This window comes from Poeciliopsis prolifica, unplaced genomic scaffold (assembly GCF_027474105.1).
Source record: "Poeciliopsis prolifica strain line A6 unplaced genomic scaffold, Auburn_PproV2 SCAFFOLD007, whole genome shotgun sequence".
NCBI lineage: Eukaryota > Metazoa > Chordata > Actinopteri > Cyprinodontiformes > Poeciliidae > Poeciliopsis > Poeciliopsis prolifica.
Window position 1 is genome coordinate 2,965,202 of NW_026562382.1, and position 15,250 is coordinate 2,980,451.

General features: G+C 42.3%; 1 protein-coding gene and 2 non-coding genes across 3 annotated transcripts; 2 read left to right on the forward strand and 1 right to left on the reverse strand.

Annotated features, from left to right (window-relative positions):
• Window positions 1-4: 4 nt before the first annotated feature.
• dhrs12 (dehydrogenase/reductase (SDR family) member 12) lies at window positions 5-4,391 on the reverse strand. The gene is made up of 10 exons (XM_055031979.1): window positions 4,215-4,391; window positions 3,521-3,654; window positions 3,151-3,233; window positions 2,516-2,608; window positions 2,352-2,433; window positions 2,166-2,227; window positions 1,959-2,063; window positions 1,315-1,405; window positions 1,021-1,158; window positions 5-428 (listed from the first exon to the last, which is right to left on the reverse strand). The coding sequence occupies exons 1-10, from the start codon at window positions 4,268-4,270 to the stop codon at window positions 316-318; spliced, it is 957 nt and encodes a 318-aa protein (XP_054887954.1). The 5' UTR covers window positions 4,271-4,391; the 3' UTR covers window positions 5-315.
• A 226-nt stretch (window positions 4,392-4,617) lies between these two features.
• trnal-caa (transfer RNA leucine (anticodon CAA)) lies at window positions 4,618-4,728 on the forward strand. The gene is made up of 2 exons: window positions 4,618-4,655; window positions 4,683-4,728. It is a non-coding gene; the product is annotated as a tRNA-Leu (tRNA).
• A 316-nt stretch (window positions 4,729-5,044) lies between these two features.
• trnal-caa (transfer RNA leucine (anticodon CAA)) lies at window positions 5,045-5,154 on the forward strand. Its single transcript has 2 exons — window positions 5,045-5,082; window positions 5,109-5,154. It is a non-coding gene; the product is annotated as a tRNA-Leu (tRNA).
• Window positions 5,155-15,250: the final 10,096 nt, after the last annotated feature.

Sequence of the window (15,250 nt, forward strand, 5' to 3'; positions counted from 1 at the left end):
GATACACACTATGAAACACTTTAATTGAATTAATACATTTAGCAAAAATCATTTAAAATATGACTGTGTGCATACAACTTTTTAACTGCGCTTGATTTAAAACTTCTTTGTCAAAAAGCATTGAAAAATTACAAAAGAAAAAAAAATTATTCTTCACACACACATTTTTAGATCTAACCTCCAAAAAGCATTTCAAAGCTCGACTCTTGTTATTTCAGTCAGACACGTTTCATTGGTTTGAAAAGGATTTTTGTAAATGGTCATGTAGTGTCATCGGAGTGCTTTTGTCTCAATAAGCAGCCAGTTTTCCAGATGCTAAGGTTTGAACTTTTGGGCGAACTCCTCCAGCGCTGCCAGGAGTTTCTCCTCCTCCTGCGGAGAGGAGCGGGACGAGGCCAGGGGGAGGTGGGTCGCCACCGGCTTACGATCTGAAGGAGCAGAAGAGACGCAGAGTCACAGGAACGCCTCGCCGCCGGGAAGATGATGACAAGAACCACAATGAACAGAGCTGCGTCAGACGGTTTAAATGCTGTACATTTAAATCCTTGCTTCACCCTCAATTTTGGCTGATCTTGTTTAAAAAGTTTAATCCTAAAGTTTCCATTGCCGTATTATTAAAACATGACTTTTAATTCACGTCTACTTCTAGCTTTCAGAGTTTTTTTTCCCTTCGTGCCACTTGGATGACAGCTAGCGAGTTAGCGGTAGCCTCAACCGCCCCAAGTCAAAGAAGGGAATGAAGAGTCACTCTGCGTCTGACTCAAAATGTTTGCCTAACAGAGAAATAAACATCGGATATATGAGACTAAATAGTCCTGCCACAACATTTAAGATCTGAAAGGCCAACGTACATCGTTTAACGCATTCAAGTCATTTTAAGACCTTGAATTTAAGACTTTTTAAGGATGCGTGGACGCCCTCCTACCGATTATTTCAAAAGTCTGATCAAATTTACAGAAACAAGGATTCACACTCACAAATCGGCCAGAACGGATTTGGAAACGACGAGGGATTTCTCACCTTGAAAGAACTGCCCGCTTGGCAGCTTGACGGCGGCGGGCGATACGGCGAGCCACACCACCGTGTCTGCCCCCATGGCCTCCGTCCTCAGCTTGGTCTGCATCTTGGCGTGAAACGAAGGCATGGAGGACTGCACGGCTGCACAAGGAAACACAAAACCAAAGCCTCCGTCACAAAGCAGACTGGAAAATGTTTGCCTTCTTGCTGATTGGCAAGAATCTGTTTGTGAAATTCCTCTGGTGATGACAAGCTAAACACAAAGCAGTCTGAAGGATTTGGGTGGAAGCGCTTTACCCGGCGTGTCAGCCCAGCCGGGATGCATTGAGGAGAAGTGGATCTCTTTGTGCTGAGAAGCCCACCTCTCTGTGAGGATCACCTGTTGTCTCTGAAACACAGTAAGAAGCACTAAAGTGTGAGTGTGGCTTCAGGGCATCAGCAAGTCAAATCAAAAGAGGTTTTAAGACCGTGGATAAAATTTAAGACCAAAACTATATGTGTAGGGATGGTTTGGGGATCCTGCTGTACATATAAAGCGGAATTTTAAATGTTTTAATTTTTGAGCAGAATGGTCCTTAGCCTTGTATGGGATGGCAACAGAAGTGAGCTAGTGGTGGAAACAAAGGTCGTCCAAATGAAGATAAATATACTTGTAACAGGCAGAAAAGCTAGCTTGCTAGCTATCAGCAGCTAGTTAGCGGTAGCCTCTGCAGCCTGCAATCAAAGAATGCCTGCTGTCAAATTTTAGACAGAACAGTCAGGCAAGAATAATAATAAATAATAATAAAAAACAAAAAGACTAAGGAGACCTGTCACGACAAATAAAGTCCAAATGAAATTTTGGTTTTAAAGACATTTTCAGGCCTTAATTTTTGATACACAAATTTCAGAATTTTTCAGTACACCTTGGCTTCTCTAGAAATCAGTGCGGACAGTTTCACCTTATTCTGAGCGTACGCCATGGTGCCGTCGAACGTGCCCTTCTCAAACTGGAGGTCGTCCACGTTGAGCCTCTGCGTGAGCATGCCGCCCGACGACACGGTGATCTGAGGACAGACACAGCAGTCGTCGTTTAAAAACGTCGAACGTTCTGATCCGGCCCGATCGGTTCGAGAGTCACCCGCTTATCTTATCGGGACTGAACCCACCACTCTGGGGTCTTCCACCTTCTTCAGTGCGGGAATCAGTGCAGTGGTGAGGATGTAGGTACCTGGGCGTAAAGATAAAAAGAAAGGAAAAGGTTGCATTTAGTAGCCGTAACAACATATTGTACTATTCACACATTTTCTAACATCTTCCTCTGTTCTGCGACTTTAGGGATTTCGTTTACCCACCGAGCGTGTTTGTGGCAAAGTTCTTTTCCAAGCCCTCCTCCGTCAGCTCCCTCTGGTTGACCATGCAGCCTGCGTTATTGATCTAAGACACAAGAGGAAAGGGACGATGAGACGGCGGGAGGGACCCACAAGGCAGAAGGTCGCATAAATCTGCAGACACCTACCAGCACGTGCAGCTTGTTGTTTTGAGAGAAGCTCTGCGCAAACTCCCACACCTGCCTGGCACTGGACATGTCCACGATGTGGACGTGAACGTTCTTCAAAGAGAAGGGAAGCAATTTTTTTTTTTTTTTAAGTTCACCTTCTTCAGATATAATGATATTATGTGTGACTTAATTTTTGGAACAATTCAGTTCCGTTTAAGGCTCAGAAATTCATTGTGAGAGTAGTATTTTTTTGTTTTTCTTCTTTTTTTGCATTTTGTGACTTTACAACTGACTGAGCTGGAATCGGTCGGTAAAATCAGTTCCCAGGTTTGCGAAGCCGGCGGGGGCCGAGGTTAAGCATTTTCCCCGCATTTCTCTCTGTACCAATAAAAGATTTTCTGCTCAACACATTTCTTTATTGCTGCCAGCGACGACCTTTTTACTATTGTTTGTTGAACTGAATGCATATGGGCCCCATACGGCTGGGTCCAGAGGTGCTCTGATGGAAAAATATTTCAAAGTTACAAATTGACAGAAAGGTGTGGACTGGCTTGCATCTGGGCGTTTTTTTTTTTTTTTCTTTTCTAACAATGCCGGGCTCACATAGATGTAAGGATTTATGTTTACAGTCGAGAAAAAGGCAATAAAGTTACCTCGTTTTTACTCTGTGCCACAATCTCTCCTTTGGCCGTCTCTGCTCTTTCCTTGTTTCGACAAACCATGTGAACAGTTCCTCCTGCGGGATCAATTCAAATCGTCATCAAGACCTTGATTACAACAGATTTTTATGCGAAAAGAATCGTGACTTATACATGTAAGTAAGAGATGCGTGTCGCTGCTATTTTTTTCCTTGATAGCTATAAAAAGAAACGTTCAGATGATTCGTTTCCAGTCTAGGGAACAGAGGAGACGTCACACTGTGTGCACAGCACAGCGGGCGCTGCATTCGAGCTTCATTTCTACAGTAGTAATTTCCACCTCAAACTTGCGCTTAGTTGCGGGGCATCCCGACACAACGCTCACCTCTTTTGGCAATTTCCTGTGCTGTTGCTTTCCCGATCCCGCTGTTGGCGCCTGTGACCATGAAGCACCTGTCGCTCAGGTTCACATCCAGGTCGGCCGGAGAGAAATGCTTCGCCGCAGCTTCATAGCCGCTCCTGTTGAACATAATCAGAGAATACCACGCTCAGTGATGAAGTCATGTGAGGCACAGGAGCCTCTCAAGTATTTTCTGTGTTCTGAGTAAATTGTCTTTCCAGCTGAGTTTTCCTTCTGCTTCCAACAATGAACGTTAGAGGGCGCTAATCAGTTTTTCCTTCATCATGTCATGCATTACAATCCACCAACTTCTAAGGCAGAAGTTGGTGGATTTGTGGTGATAATTTACTACAGTCCATTCACAGTAACTCCTGATATGAAAGCAATTTATCTCTGAAAATTCATGCAGGTGCTGCTGATAGAAAACAAAATCACATCATGTTTTTTCTTCAATATTTTGAGTGTTTTGCTCATTGCTGACAGAGCATAAGAACTTTTAACGTTATGCTAATTATTATTATTATTATTATTGCATCGAAGGTGCAACAGCCGTATAACATCTTGTGTAACCGGACGACCACTGAATCAATCACTGACAGCGACACGTTGTTTGACTTCGGAAAGCCTTAAAAACTACCAAGCTAGTGTTTACCAGCTAATGTAAATGCACTGCACTTACTTAGTATACTCCTGCAGTCCTTTCACGAACCAGACGGCATTCCTGTAAAAAGACATGTTCTCCTTTAGGCAGCAGCTGCTTGAACTGGCCGTGTCGACTGAAGAGAGTTATTCATGCGAGGGTGTATTTAGCTGCTTTTTCGTTTCATAAGAATGACAGAATCGTTGGGTTGGCTGGGAGTCACGTGTCTTTCAACCGGAAGTACGTTTTGTAATACCTTTCTACAGCACGCCCAGTGGATCTGTCGGCTCTACGACTCTAGGTTTCACTAAATGAAAGAACTTAGTGTTTTCAGAAACATTCCCTCAAGAACGTAAAGACTAAAAACGATCTCGACAACGGACGTCACACGACGCCGTTCTCCCGTACTTAACCATGCAGTTCCGTCGGAAACCCCACAGCTGTCAGGATGGCCGAGTGGTCTAAGGCGCCAGACTCAAGGTTGAAACCTTCCTGTGAAGCGGGGCATTCTGGTCTCCGAATGGAGGCGTGGGTTCGAATCCCACTTCTGACACTACTTTTTAAAGCCCAAACCTTTTCTCAACTGCGAAGAGCAGTCTATTTAATTTGAGTTTATAACACCCAAGTGACGTGACTTGTATTTGGAAAGGTGTTTTCGGTGAAAACGTTTTACATGAAACCATCTCTCAATCACATGTTTTAGTCAACAGTTCACAACTATCATAATAAGAGAGGTGGTTTTATTGTTATGTTTCTAAGTTTTAGTAGAACAGTCGGATTCTTAAAAGTAAATCGTTAGGTCACACTCATTGATCACATACTGACGGTAAGAGGGTAATATAGACTTTACCTACAGAGGAGGCGGAGTTGTCAGGATGGCCGAGCGGTCTAAGGCGCCAGACTCAAGGTGAAATCCTTCCTGTGAAGCGGGACTTCTGGTCTCCGATTGGAGGCGTGGGTTCGAATCCCACTTCTGACAGCAACTCTTTTTTGGGTCACGACAAAGATTTACCTTTTTGCTACGCGTTTCAGGTTGTCGTAATTGAGCCAAATCGTTCTCGGGGATAGTGTAGATAAAAGAGAAAATAAACGGATCACTTCATTTAAACAGCAAACGTTTTCAAAAATACAACCGAACGATAGTAAACATTGTACAAAGTACAGTAAATGTGTGAATAAACTGGTAGGAAAGAGCAAGTTGAGTTGTCTTCTGTGTTAAATGGACTAACTCACACAAACAGTTTGCAGTATTTGGTTTGTATAAAAAGCAATGAGGGACATAGCTTTTGCTAAAACACAAGTTAAAATGTATTTATTTAAAAAAACAATTAATTGAATGATCAAACTTTACCTTAAATATCACAATTTCATAGAATCTATTTTGTGACAAAACACACTGACATAGATATCTAGGTCTCTAAATCCTTTATTTTTTCCAAAACCTAAACTACATTTCTCTTTAACTCTACAGGAAGAAGGAAACCAAAGTCGATCTTTAACAAACTTTATGAGTTCTAGAAAGCAACATTTATCTTTTCAATTTTCCCAAGTCATTGATCAATTTTAAAACATTAGAATTAGGAGGAGTGGACCAGAAAGCCCAGTGGATCTGCAACCAGCCACTAGGAGGCAGTATTGCTGCAAACAAACATTACAGAGTTTCTCTCTCCTGATTCTAACCTTAGCGGATTACTTCGCCATCAACCACTGGACGTATTGTTCCTGACATCTAAAGTTGTATCTTAAACTGTAATTTTGGAAAGTCAAATTGGACTTTGATAATAATTTCACAAATCACATAAACACCTAATACTGTCCCAACTCAATATTCACACCATTCAGCTGAGAGTCAACAGCTTCCTCTGCTGGTTAAAGGAGAGAATGCGTCGCTAAAAGTGTAAAGTCAACAATAGGGCCGAAATAAATGTCTTGGGGTTAGTCCTTTAATTTATCAGATTTCTGCCATCACGGCTGTATGGGATGCTTTGTCAACCAAAGATCCTGAAGTTGGTTTGTTTGTGTTTTCACTAGTCAGTGTGGAGGACTAATAAATATGATCCTGCAAAATTGCTGTAAATACCCCCAAATATCCGCTAGATGGCAGGAGAGTAGTGATTTTAGATATTAGAATGATTAGGAGAGTTCTTTTAGATCTTATTTGTATTGCTAAATGTTATTTTAAAATAAAAAAAGGATGCAGAATAAGTTAAATGTAGTTTGGCAGGTTTTAATTAACTTTTTTTAAAAATATATGTTTAGATAAGAATGCATAAAAATTGTAAATCTCATGCATTCTTCCTCCCATTGGAGAAATAATAACCAGAACATATGCTGTCAACAGGAATTTTTGTTCCCTTAATAGACAATTAGGCTGTACCATTGAAGAGCGCAATTGCCTCGTAAGGAACCTTACAATTTCCATCGATCACAAAAGACTTCAAAATAATTGAAGATTTTCTTAATTTATATGTCATAACGTGACGTGTGTTTGGTGAGAATTGTTTTCTTTTTTTAGATGTTCAGCTTTTCCACTAGGAGGCATGGATTTTTCAGGAAGTATACGGCCTCCTTTGAAACAATATGTGACGTATCTCTGCCTTGTGTTAAAGAGGGGGTCATCACACCTAAAGTGTTTTTTAGGTGTCACGTAAGGATTACAACATATCTAGCACATGTGGTTGTAATGGGATTCAGTGGTACTAAGCTGGTGCCGAGGGTAAACAATGTGACATTTTAAGATGAAAGTACAAACAAGTCCTTGCAAGTTTCAGAAAATTAGCCTTGAGATTCCTGTGGGAAAAACGATCAAGCTATTGGAAACAAAAAGTTAAAAGTTGAAATGCACGTAAGAGAGTTGAAGATCTGCCCAATGGGAGACTGTTGATTTACTGTAGGACTGCCTCAAGAGAGTCAATATATGGCTCAGAACATTGTAGTGAATCAAAGTTGGTGGTAGTCCCGTAACACTGTCACTTTCTGGGAAATCAAAGTCAAACCAGCGTCCAGCTAACGGGAAGTCACATGATGAAGCTTCGGTCTAATTTATGCTGGTTTGCATTACAAAGTCCTGAGAGTCTTGTTCGTGGTATTTGCTCTGTTCCCATAAGCTTTGCTCGCTGAAAGGCACAAACCAGCCGACTCCAGCACACCAGTGGAGCTAGACAAACAAGACCCGGGGTCCGGTCAATTTGTCCGGACAAACGTGGGGATTTAGAGCCACGGCAGGCTATGAGGGATGAGTGCTAATTGTTTGTGTGCCGAGGATTTCTCCCCAATCCCCCGAGTCTCTCAAGTCACTCTATTCACCCCTGGCTTAGTCTGGAGTCTTGAACCTGACACGTCACACTGGGCAAAGTGGAATTCAGGCTATTTCATGCCCTCATTTAACAATAAATGTTACTTTTCTGCATATTATTTTTACTGTTATTCACCAATAAAACCCCATTTTTGTTTGAAAATGCCCTCCTCCTGCTCCTTTTCTCCCTACAATAGTAATTTTTGTTGAAGACAAAGTGAAGAAAGGAGGGATAAGGAGTAGCTGCAGGTGAAGGCTCCGTCCACAATGAGCTGAGGCCACACTGCCCCTCAACAAGTGGCTGCGACAACAATCTGGCAGAGTGTCCGGAGCCGGCCGCCACCTCGGGCCCTGCCCTCCGAGGTCCGGTAAGGCCCCTCCGTGCTCTCCTGGCATGCTGATCAGAGGATTAGGGCCCTCTGGCAACTTCGAGTCAAGAGCACGCAGAAGAAAGAGAAAGGCATGCAGGCAGCATGAGCTCCATGCTGGTTTCACACGCACCCACATCCACTCAAGAAGGGAAACAGACCCGGACCACCGGGACCACACACACCTGCTGCACTAGACGCAGTTTGCCAGAAAACCTCCTCCGAGTGGAATAGCTCTGCAGAGTGCATATTTATTGTAAAGTTGAATTTAACCAAATAAAATTTAAAGAGGGAGTCTAAAATATTCAAAAGAAAATGGAAGTTTGTGAAGCTGGAATACTTTGGCACGATTCTGCTTGACAATGTTATTGGCTGCGATTTGCAAAGCAGCCAATTCATTTTCTTTGGCACGGATTGGCTGTGCCCTCAAGAGCGAAGGCAAGGAAGACTGTGGATGTTGGTGCCAAGGCGGTAGTCCCAGTAGTGTGCGAATTAATGCATTTTGAGGTGCATTTGGTATTTGACCTATAGGCAGTTTAGAGGATCACTGAAGTAATTGAAGATTTCAACTATTCACGGGGAAGTGGTGATCTGTGTTTGGCTGATTCTTGGATACATTTAAGTCTAAGAGTCTGGAAAGACATTTCCCAAAGCTTTGACGTCAACTCTGTTGAGCATCCACGTCCAAAGCACACGGTGAGTCACCAAAGTGCTTTGGTGATTCAAAGTATGTGTACGCTTTAAGATGATCTTAAACCTTTAAAACAGCCTATGTCTCAATGGTTGTTACTCTGAGCGAAGGCCAAAGACATGTGGAAGGTGGTCCAGCTGATTGTTGGGCGCTTTGTGTGTTCGTGTGTTTGCATGCGCTCCCGCTTTGGGAGCTGCAGGTTGGACACACACGGCACAATATGGGCTTTAATTCAGCCCAACAGCCGCTCTGTCAGAAAAGGAGGAGACGGGGCAATTAGCCCCGGGAAGAAGAAAGAAAAAAGGAGAGAACGAAGGGAATTGTGAATTTGACACATTAAATGGTAGCCGTCATTAGCATGTGGCTGTGTGGAGTCGGAGCTGCATTCACCGGATCCTTGAATGCGTATTGCTGGCCCGACCATGGTCGTTCCCCCACCTCTCTTTTCAGTCTGTCCATCAACCCCACGGCCAACCTTTTCACTCCGTAATCACCCCGCTTGGCCTCCTTTCTTCTTTGGGCTTCTTCGGCTTCTCTGGCACTTTTGTGGTTTTTAATGCTGTCACGCTGCTAGGAAGAGAGCCCCTGGAATCCCTAAATCAAAACAAATTAAGCTGGATAATTAGACAGCGGAACAAATGAAATGTTGGAGACCAGTCGGTAGCCTCAAGACCGGCGACGGCGTGGGCTCAACCGACACCGTTTGCCGTCGAACGTCGGTCAAACCTGCAGGTTCCGCCTCGTGTTTATCTAGCAGGGACTCCGGGGACACATTAAAAGCCAATTTTGACGTGAATAAGTCTTTCACTTTGCAGAAGACCTGACGCGGCGTCTGTCTGGGCCGACGTTCACTCAGCTAGATGTCGGTGCCATGCGAGCCTGGAAAAGAGCAAAGTAACAGGCCCAGTGTGGTGCCTTTTCCGCCATTGTGCAGAGATCACCTCTTGCCAGCTTTCTCCTGTCACATTAGCGGTCATCAACACAGTGAGCAACATCCCTCACAGAAAGGAAGGTTGTCCTCTGGGTTTCCTCTGTGCTCAGCAGTTTCTGGTGTTGTTTATACGCTGGGGAGAAGACAGCGCATCTTGGAAACATATTCAAGACCCGTGAACTTTCATTTCCGTCCTACGAGGTTGGAACCATAAACGTACAATTCATTTCATCGTGTCAGGGTATTTTATTTTTTTTTGTTGTTTTGGCAGGATGCAATTTTTTCAATTTTGTTTTTAAAACAACGAAAATTCGAAGAGTCTTGTGTGTAAACGCATGCGACCTGCTCTCCCTTTAAACCATCCCTCGCTTTAATTACTGCCATTTTCTTGGCAGCTTCAGTCAAATTTTATTGATGGTATTTGTGGACATCAGTGTTTCAGATTACCCTCTGCTCCAGTCCACATATTCTGGAACCTTTTAACAGAGGTTTTACTGTCGTTAGCTGCATCAAGCTTCACTTTCCCTAATGAGGGGGAATGACTCAACCGCTGCCATGATTTAAAACACCAATGGTATATAATCTGCTCTATACAGTGAAAAAACACACAAAAAACATTTAGGTTTGTTTTGAAACTTTTGTCATGTGCTGTCCCTCGTATATATGGAACACCCCAAGGGTCAAATATGTGTGAACGTTTCAAGTTTTAGGTGCATGCCGTGCACAACATTGACTAGGTCCCGTTTGCATGAGGAATATGCATCAAAAGGTCACATGTCATTAACGTGTGAATGACGGCTCAAGGCCGTGTCACCATTACAGATTTAACTGGACTGTAAATTGTCCCGGGAGCTTTCACGGTAAACGGTAGCATTGTTTTGAGACCACTTCCAAGTGATATTATGGTAATGACATAAACTTTAAATTCTAATGAACGTTTGACACTGGAACTGGGGAACATTTTAAATATCCAAAATAAATAAAACAACAAATTAAATGCATTTTGAAGTCTGAAAAAAAAAAAAAAAATTGTCCTTCAAAGGAAGTGCTCATTAGAACCAAAGAGCCGGACATGAAGACGTTTTTCATCCAGCTTTAGATAGAAAGGAAGAAAAGAGAAAATTGATAAGTCATGCAAATGGGAATGACTGAGTTTGTTTGTTAATTTAGCAAACGTGAATGTTGCGTACTATTGTTTGCACGTTGTATCAACGTGTTTCATAAAAGTAAGTTTATGGCCTTCACAGAACAGCAGTACCTCTGCTGAGATTAAGTTTTAAACAGGTGGACTTCTTGTCAGGAGCCTTATAAAAACCAATTTGTTGCTCTGGAGTGTAAAGATTTGAATGCAAATCCACACTTGTGATGTTTTTATTTTTTAGTAAATAATCACACATCATTTCCCCTCCTCCTTACAATTATTCTCGTGTCCGTCACTTGAAATCCCTTAAGTTTGTCACCAGCAGAAAATCGTCAAAATGGGATGTTCTGCTTTGAGGTGAAAGGAATTTATTTTGACTTGAGTAACATAAAAAATAAATAAATAAAAAATTAAAGAGAAAGGTTGTGAGTGTATTCTCAGAAGCTGCCATGATTTCATCAGCTGTGGTGCAGGAGTGCGGACAGGAAGTCGGGCGCGGCGTTGTAATGTAGAAGGACTTAACCAACAAAATACTAATAGGAGGATAACTGATGAGCACAGTTTTGAACCTCCACCAGGCTTCTTGTGGTCCATGCTCCTTCCTGTGACAACATGTGATACGATTGTGGGCTTAAAACGTGAGGAAAGCGGGCAAGAGCAGGGCGACATCGTGCTTGAAAACCTGTATGGCTTCTAAAAGAAATGAGCTTGAAAAACAATCGGTGAGTGGGCCTCACCGCCCAAATGTTTAGGCAGTGATTCTGAAATAAATACAGTTTTTGATTCTATTCTAACTTGTTGAGATGAGCCTGAAAGTGATTCCTTTAAAACAGGATGAAATATCATCAGACCGGGATTGGAAACTTCAAATTTCCTGGAGAGCAGCTTGAGGAAATGTCACAGTCAGTTTTTATTAAGAATGTGCTAACTTTGGGGCAACTCCCCTTCACCCCCCGCACTCATTTACCCAATTTCAGATTTATTTCTCTTCAGGAAGTCTTTCTCCTGCAGTGTGGCCTTCACACCCCCTTCCTTCCCCTCCTCTTTGGCCTCCTTCTCGGCGTCCCCTCCCTCTCCTCAGCTCCTGTTAGCGCCGTACAACCCTGGCTGTCAGACCCGCAACAATCCCAGTCCATTAGTATGGTAATGAGGCTGTGGGCCGACAGGTGGCCTGGTAGACGGCTCAATTAAAGCCCTCATTAAAGAGGAAAGTTAACGAAGCAGCAGCCCGGTGCCAGTACGGCCTCAGCACACAAAATGTGATGTCACAGGCAACAAATTGCTGGTGATGAGGAGGGAAGCGTGTCGGTCTCCCTGCATGCTGCAGCGTACCTGTGCTTTGCAGCGTGTGCACGTTTGAGGGAAACGCTCGGAGTTGGGCGCGCAGGGGGGTCAGGGATTTGAATAACAGGGCAGAGGAAGTTAGATGGACGTTACTAATAAGGCAGTCAGATGACAGAGTGGGAGGATAGAAAAATAAGTCACTCAAACTTGGCCTTTCGCCGTCCCGTCAGACCGTCAGCACTCGGGATCATTACCTGGGCAAAAACATATTAACACCAATTAGTAGAAAATTTACCTTAAATCAAAATAATAATAATAATAGCATGCAGAGTTACTGGAACTTACTTTAAAAAAAACAAACAAACAAACAACAACATACATTTAGGCAACAACATTTTCCAGTTTTATAAAAGCCAGAAGAGTCCACTGTTATTTCAGTTTTCGGTGAACGTTTAAACCGAGTAAAACTTCGAGTTTAGAACTAAAACCCAGAGAATTATACAAAAAGTCTGAAAGTGTGTTTATATTCATCCGCTTTTAGTTATATTATTGCAGCATTCTGCAGGAAAAACACTAAATCAGGAGCAAAAACATAAGAATGAAAAATAGAGTTGTTGAGACAAAATATTAACTTTTGGCACAAACAAATGGAAACAGCATGCATCTTAATTCAAGTGGTAGTTAGCATTTGAGCTGCACAGGCTGTGCACTACTTTCTCGATATCACTAGAGATAGTAATACAGACCTGCTGATTGTGAGACCAGTTAACATATAGTTATCGTTTCAAGGCAGGTTTGACAAGGTGACGCTTTGCTTTGCTTTAAATCTCATAAAAATGAGCTCCAGGTTTCTGCAGGTCTCCCCGGTTAAAGCTGTTGCCTTTCGTTCAGTTATTCTTTGAAAAGTTGTCAAACACCGAAGATTGTATGAAACTGCTTAACTGTGTCAAAACGCTAACATACCCAGTTATTTTATGATGTGCAAGTGTCAAAAAAGCTCAGGAGCACTTTCATCAAATATGCCAATAACGCATCATTTGCATTGTCATTGTGTACACACATTCATACATTCAATGGTTGTGGTCTTTGTCCACAAGGATGTCATTTTTAACTGGGTCTTGGACTAAAGTAGTCCACATTTTGTATATATTGGTAGTACTAAATATCAAAATTGGTGCAAATGTAAATACAAGGACATAAACACATCAATCAAGGAAATCAAAAATGAAACTTCTGCCACATTCACCTTCAAGGATCAACTCTTGGTTTTGGATCGTGACTTTATTTGAGACTGTTAGTCTGGTGGGGATGATGAAGATGGGTACCATTTAGCGTGAGCATGTTTCAGCAGTCGCTCATTGTTTATTGCGTATGCAAATAAAGATGTTATACGACATGGTAATCAGTTTGTAACCCGGACATGTTTAGCCTGTAATCCAATGAGGCGTGCTCTCTCAAGTGTGAAAATGGGGCTGTGTGTGTCATGTTTCCCTCTGTCTCAACCGCTTGTGTTTCAAACTCTGAGTGTGTGTGTGTGTGTGTGTGTGTGTGTGTGTGTGAGAGAGAGAGAGAGAGACGTACAGGATCATGGGAGTTAATGGGGTAGGACTCCGGTCAACAAACGGGGTTATGTTTGGGCACAAACAAGAACATAGTGAGAAAACAGACCTGCCAGATTCCCTCAAAGCTGTCTGAAAGATGTCTGCCCTTATGAATATGCTAATCCCAGTTTAGCATGAACAAAAAAAAAAAAAAAAGTGCTCATTAATTAATGAGCAACAATGGCCTCCTTTTTAATGATGCGCTTGCCGGCACTGGAAGCGGCGACAAATGCATGTTCTCCACATGAATCGGTTTAAAACTTCCTCCTTGTCGACGGTGCAGGAGGCCCTCAGTTATTTCACTGTACATGTTCTGGATATCGGTGGGCACAGGAAGAAATCGACGTAAAATAGCATCATGCAAAGCAAAGCCTGTGTCCAAGAGCGTCGAGATCTCGGAGGGACAGAGACCGGCCTCTAGACGGTGTTGTCTGACTAAGCTCTACAGTTTGTTATTAACCTATATTGAACAGATTTACACCGTTAATACATCATGGGAACCAAAGGAGATGCATCTGGGCATATTAATAACAGCACCCCCCAAAACATGGAAATCCCAACCAAACTGACCCAAACCCACACACCATCAGTTTTGTTTTAGAGGCAATTGCTTGAAATGTGAACGGTGACAGAAACAGAAGCGACTCAGTAAGTACATCTAAAGGCAGAAATGTTTCTTAGTACCAAAACTGCTATGCACTTCATATATAAATGAAAGTTGTCTTACACAATTTTGCTTTTTAGAGATTTGACCTATTTTAGTCGATTCTGACAAGCACACTTCCTGCTCCTCAAATAAGAACTAAAGTTCATAATGAACTTAGTTGAAGATGTTTAAGTTGTGAACTATGAGATGAAAGTTATTCACTTTAACTCAGAGATAAGACCTTAAATACTTTTGTTAGTTTATAAATCACTGAATGGCTCAATGATGCATTGAAGAGCTCCCACTCAGGTGTTCTTGCATCAGGTCACAACACAAATCCGCAACAAACTTCCAGAAAACGGCAAACCAGACGAAACACTGAGTCCCTTCAAATCCAGGCTAAAGACCCAACCTGTTTGGAGTTGCTTTTGAGCCACAATAAATGGAAAACTCATCAACATATTTGATGTGTATTTGCTTGTTGATTTTGATGATAGCATTTGACAAAACCGAATGTTTCATTGCTTGTTTCATAATTGTTTTTAATGATGTAAAGCACTTTGAACTGCCTGGTTGCTGAAATGCACTACAGAGGTAAATTTGACTTGACACAGCTCGATCAAGTTAGAAAGTGGTTAAGAAAGTTATTCACTTTAATACCCTTTTGCCTGAATCAAACCCTAAAAATATACTTTAAACATATTAATGTGGCTGAAAAAAGACGAGGGGTTACAATTTTCTGATTTTAATTCTGCCTTCATGTCCGCCTTGTCAACTGCTTGTCACCTTTTGCCTTCACATTTGCCCTGTGGCCTTTTGGCAGCATGTACTGCCGAAGGTCCAAGCAGGCAGCAGCCTGCTGGTCTATTATTCTACTAATTGGTGGCATGAGTGAAGATGGCTACCATATCAAAAGGCAGGAAGCAAAAGCTCAGGGGAGTTGGGAGGTAGGAAGGGGTGAGGAGATGGAGAGAATGAATTATAAAAAAATAAAAAAACGAAAAACGGAGAGACGGAACAGAGAAGGGAAGAGATTTGTTCTCATTAGCGGAGGGCGTGTCCGTCATCATTGTTGGAGGCAAATTAAGTTGACAGGAGAGAGACAAGTTTTGTGCATG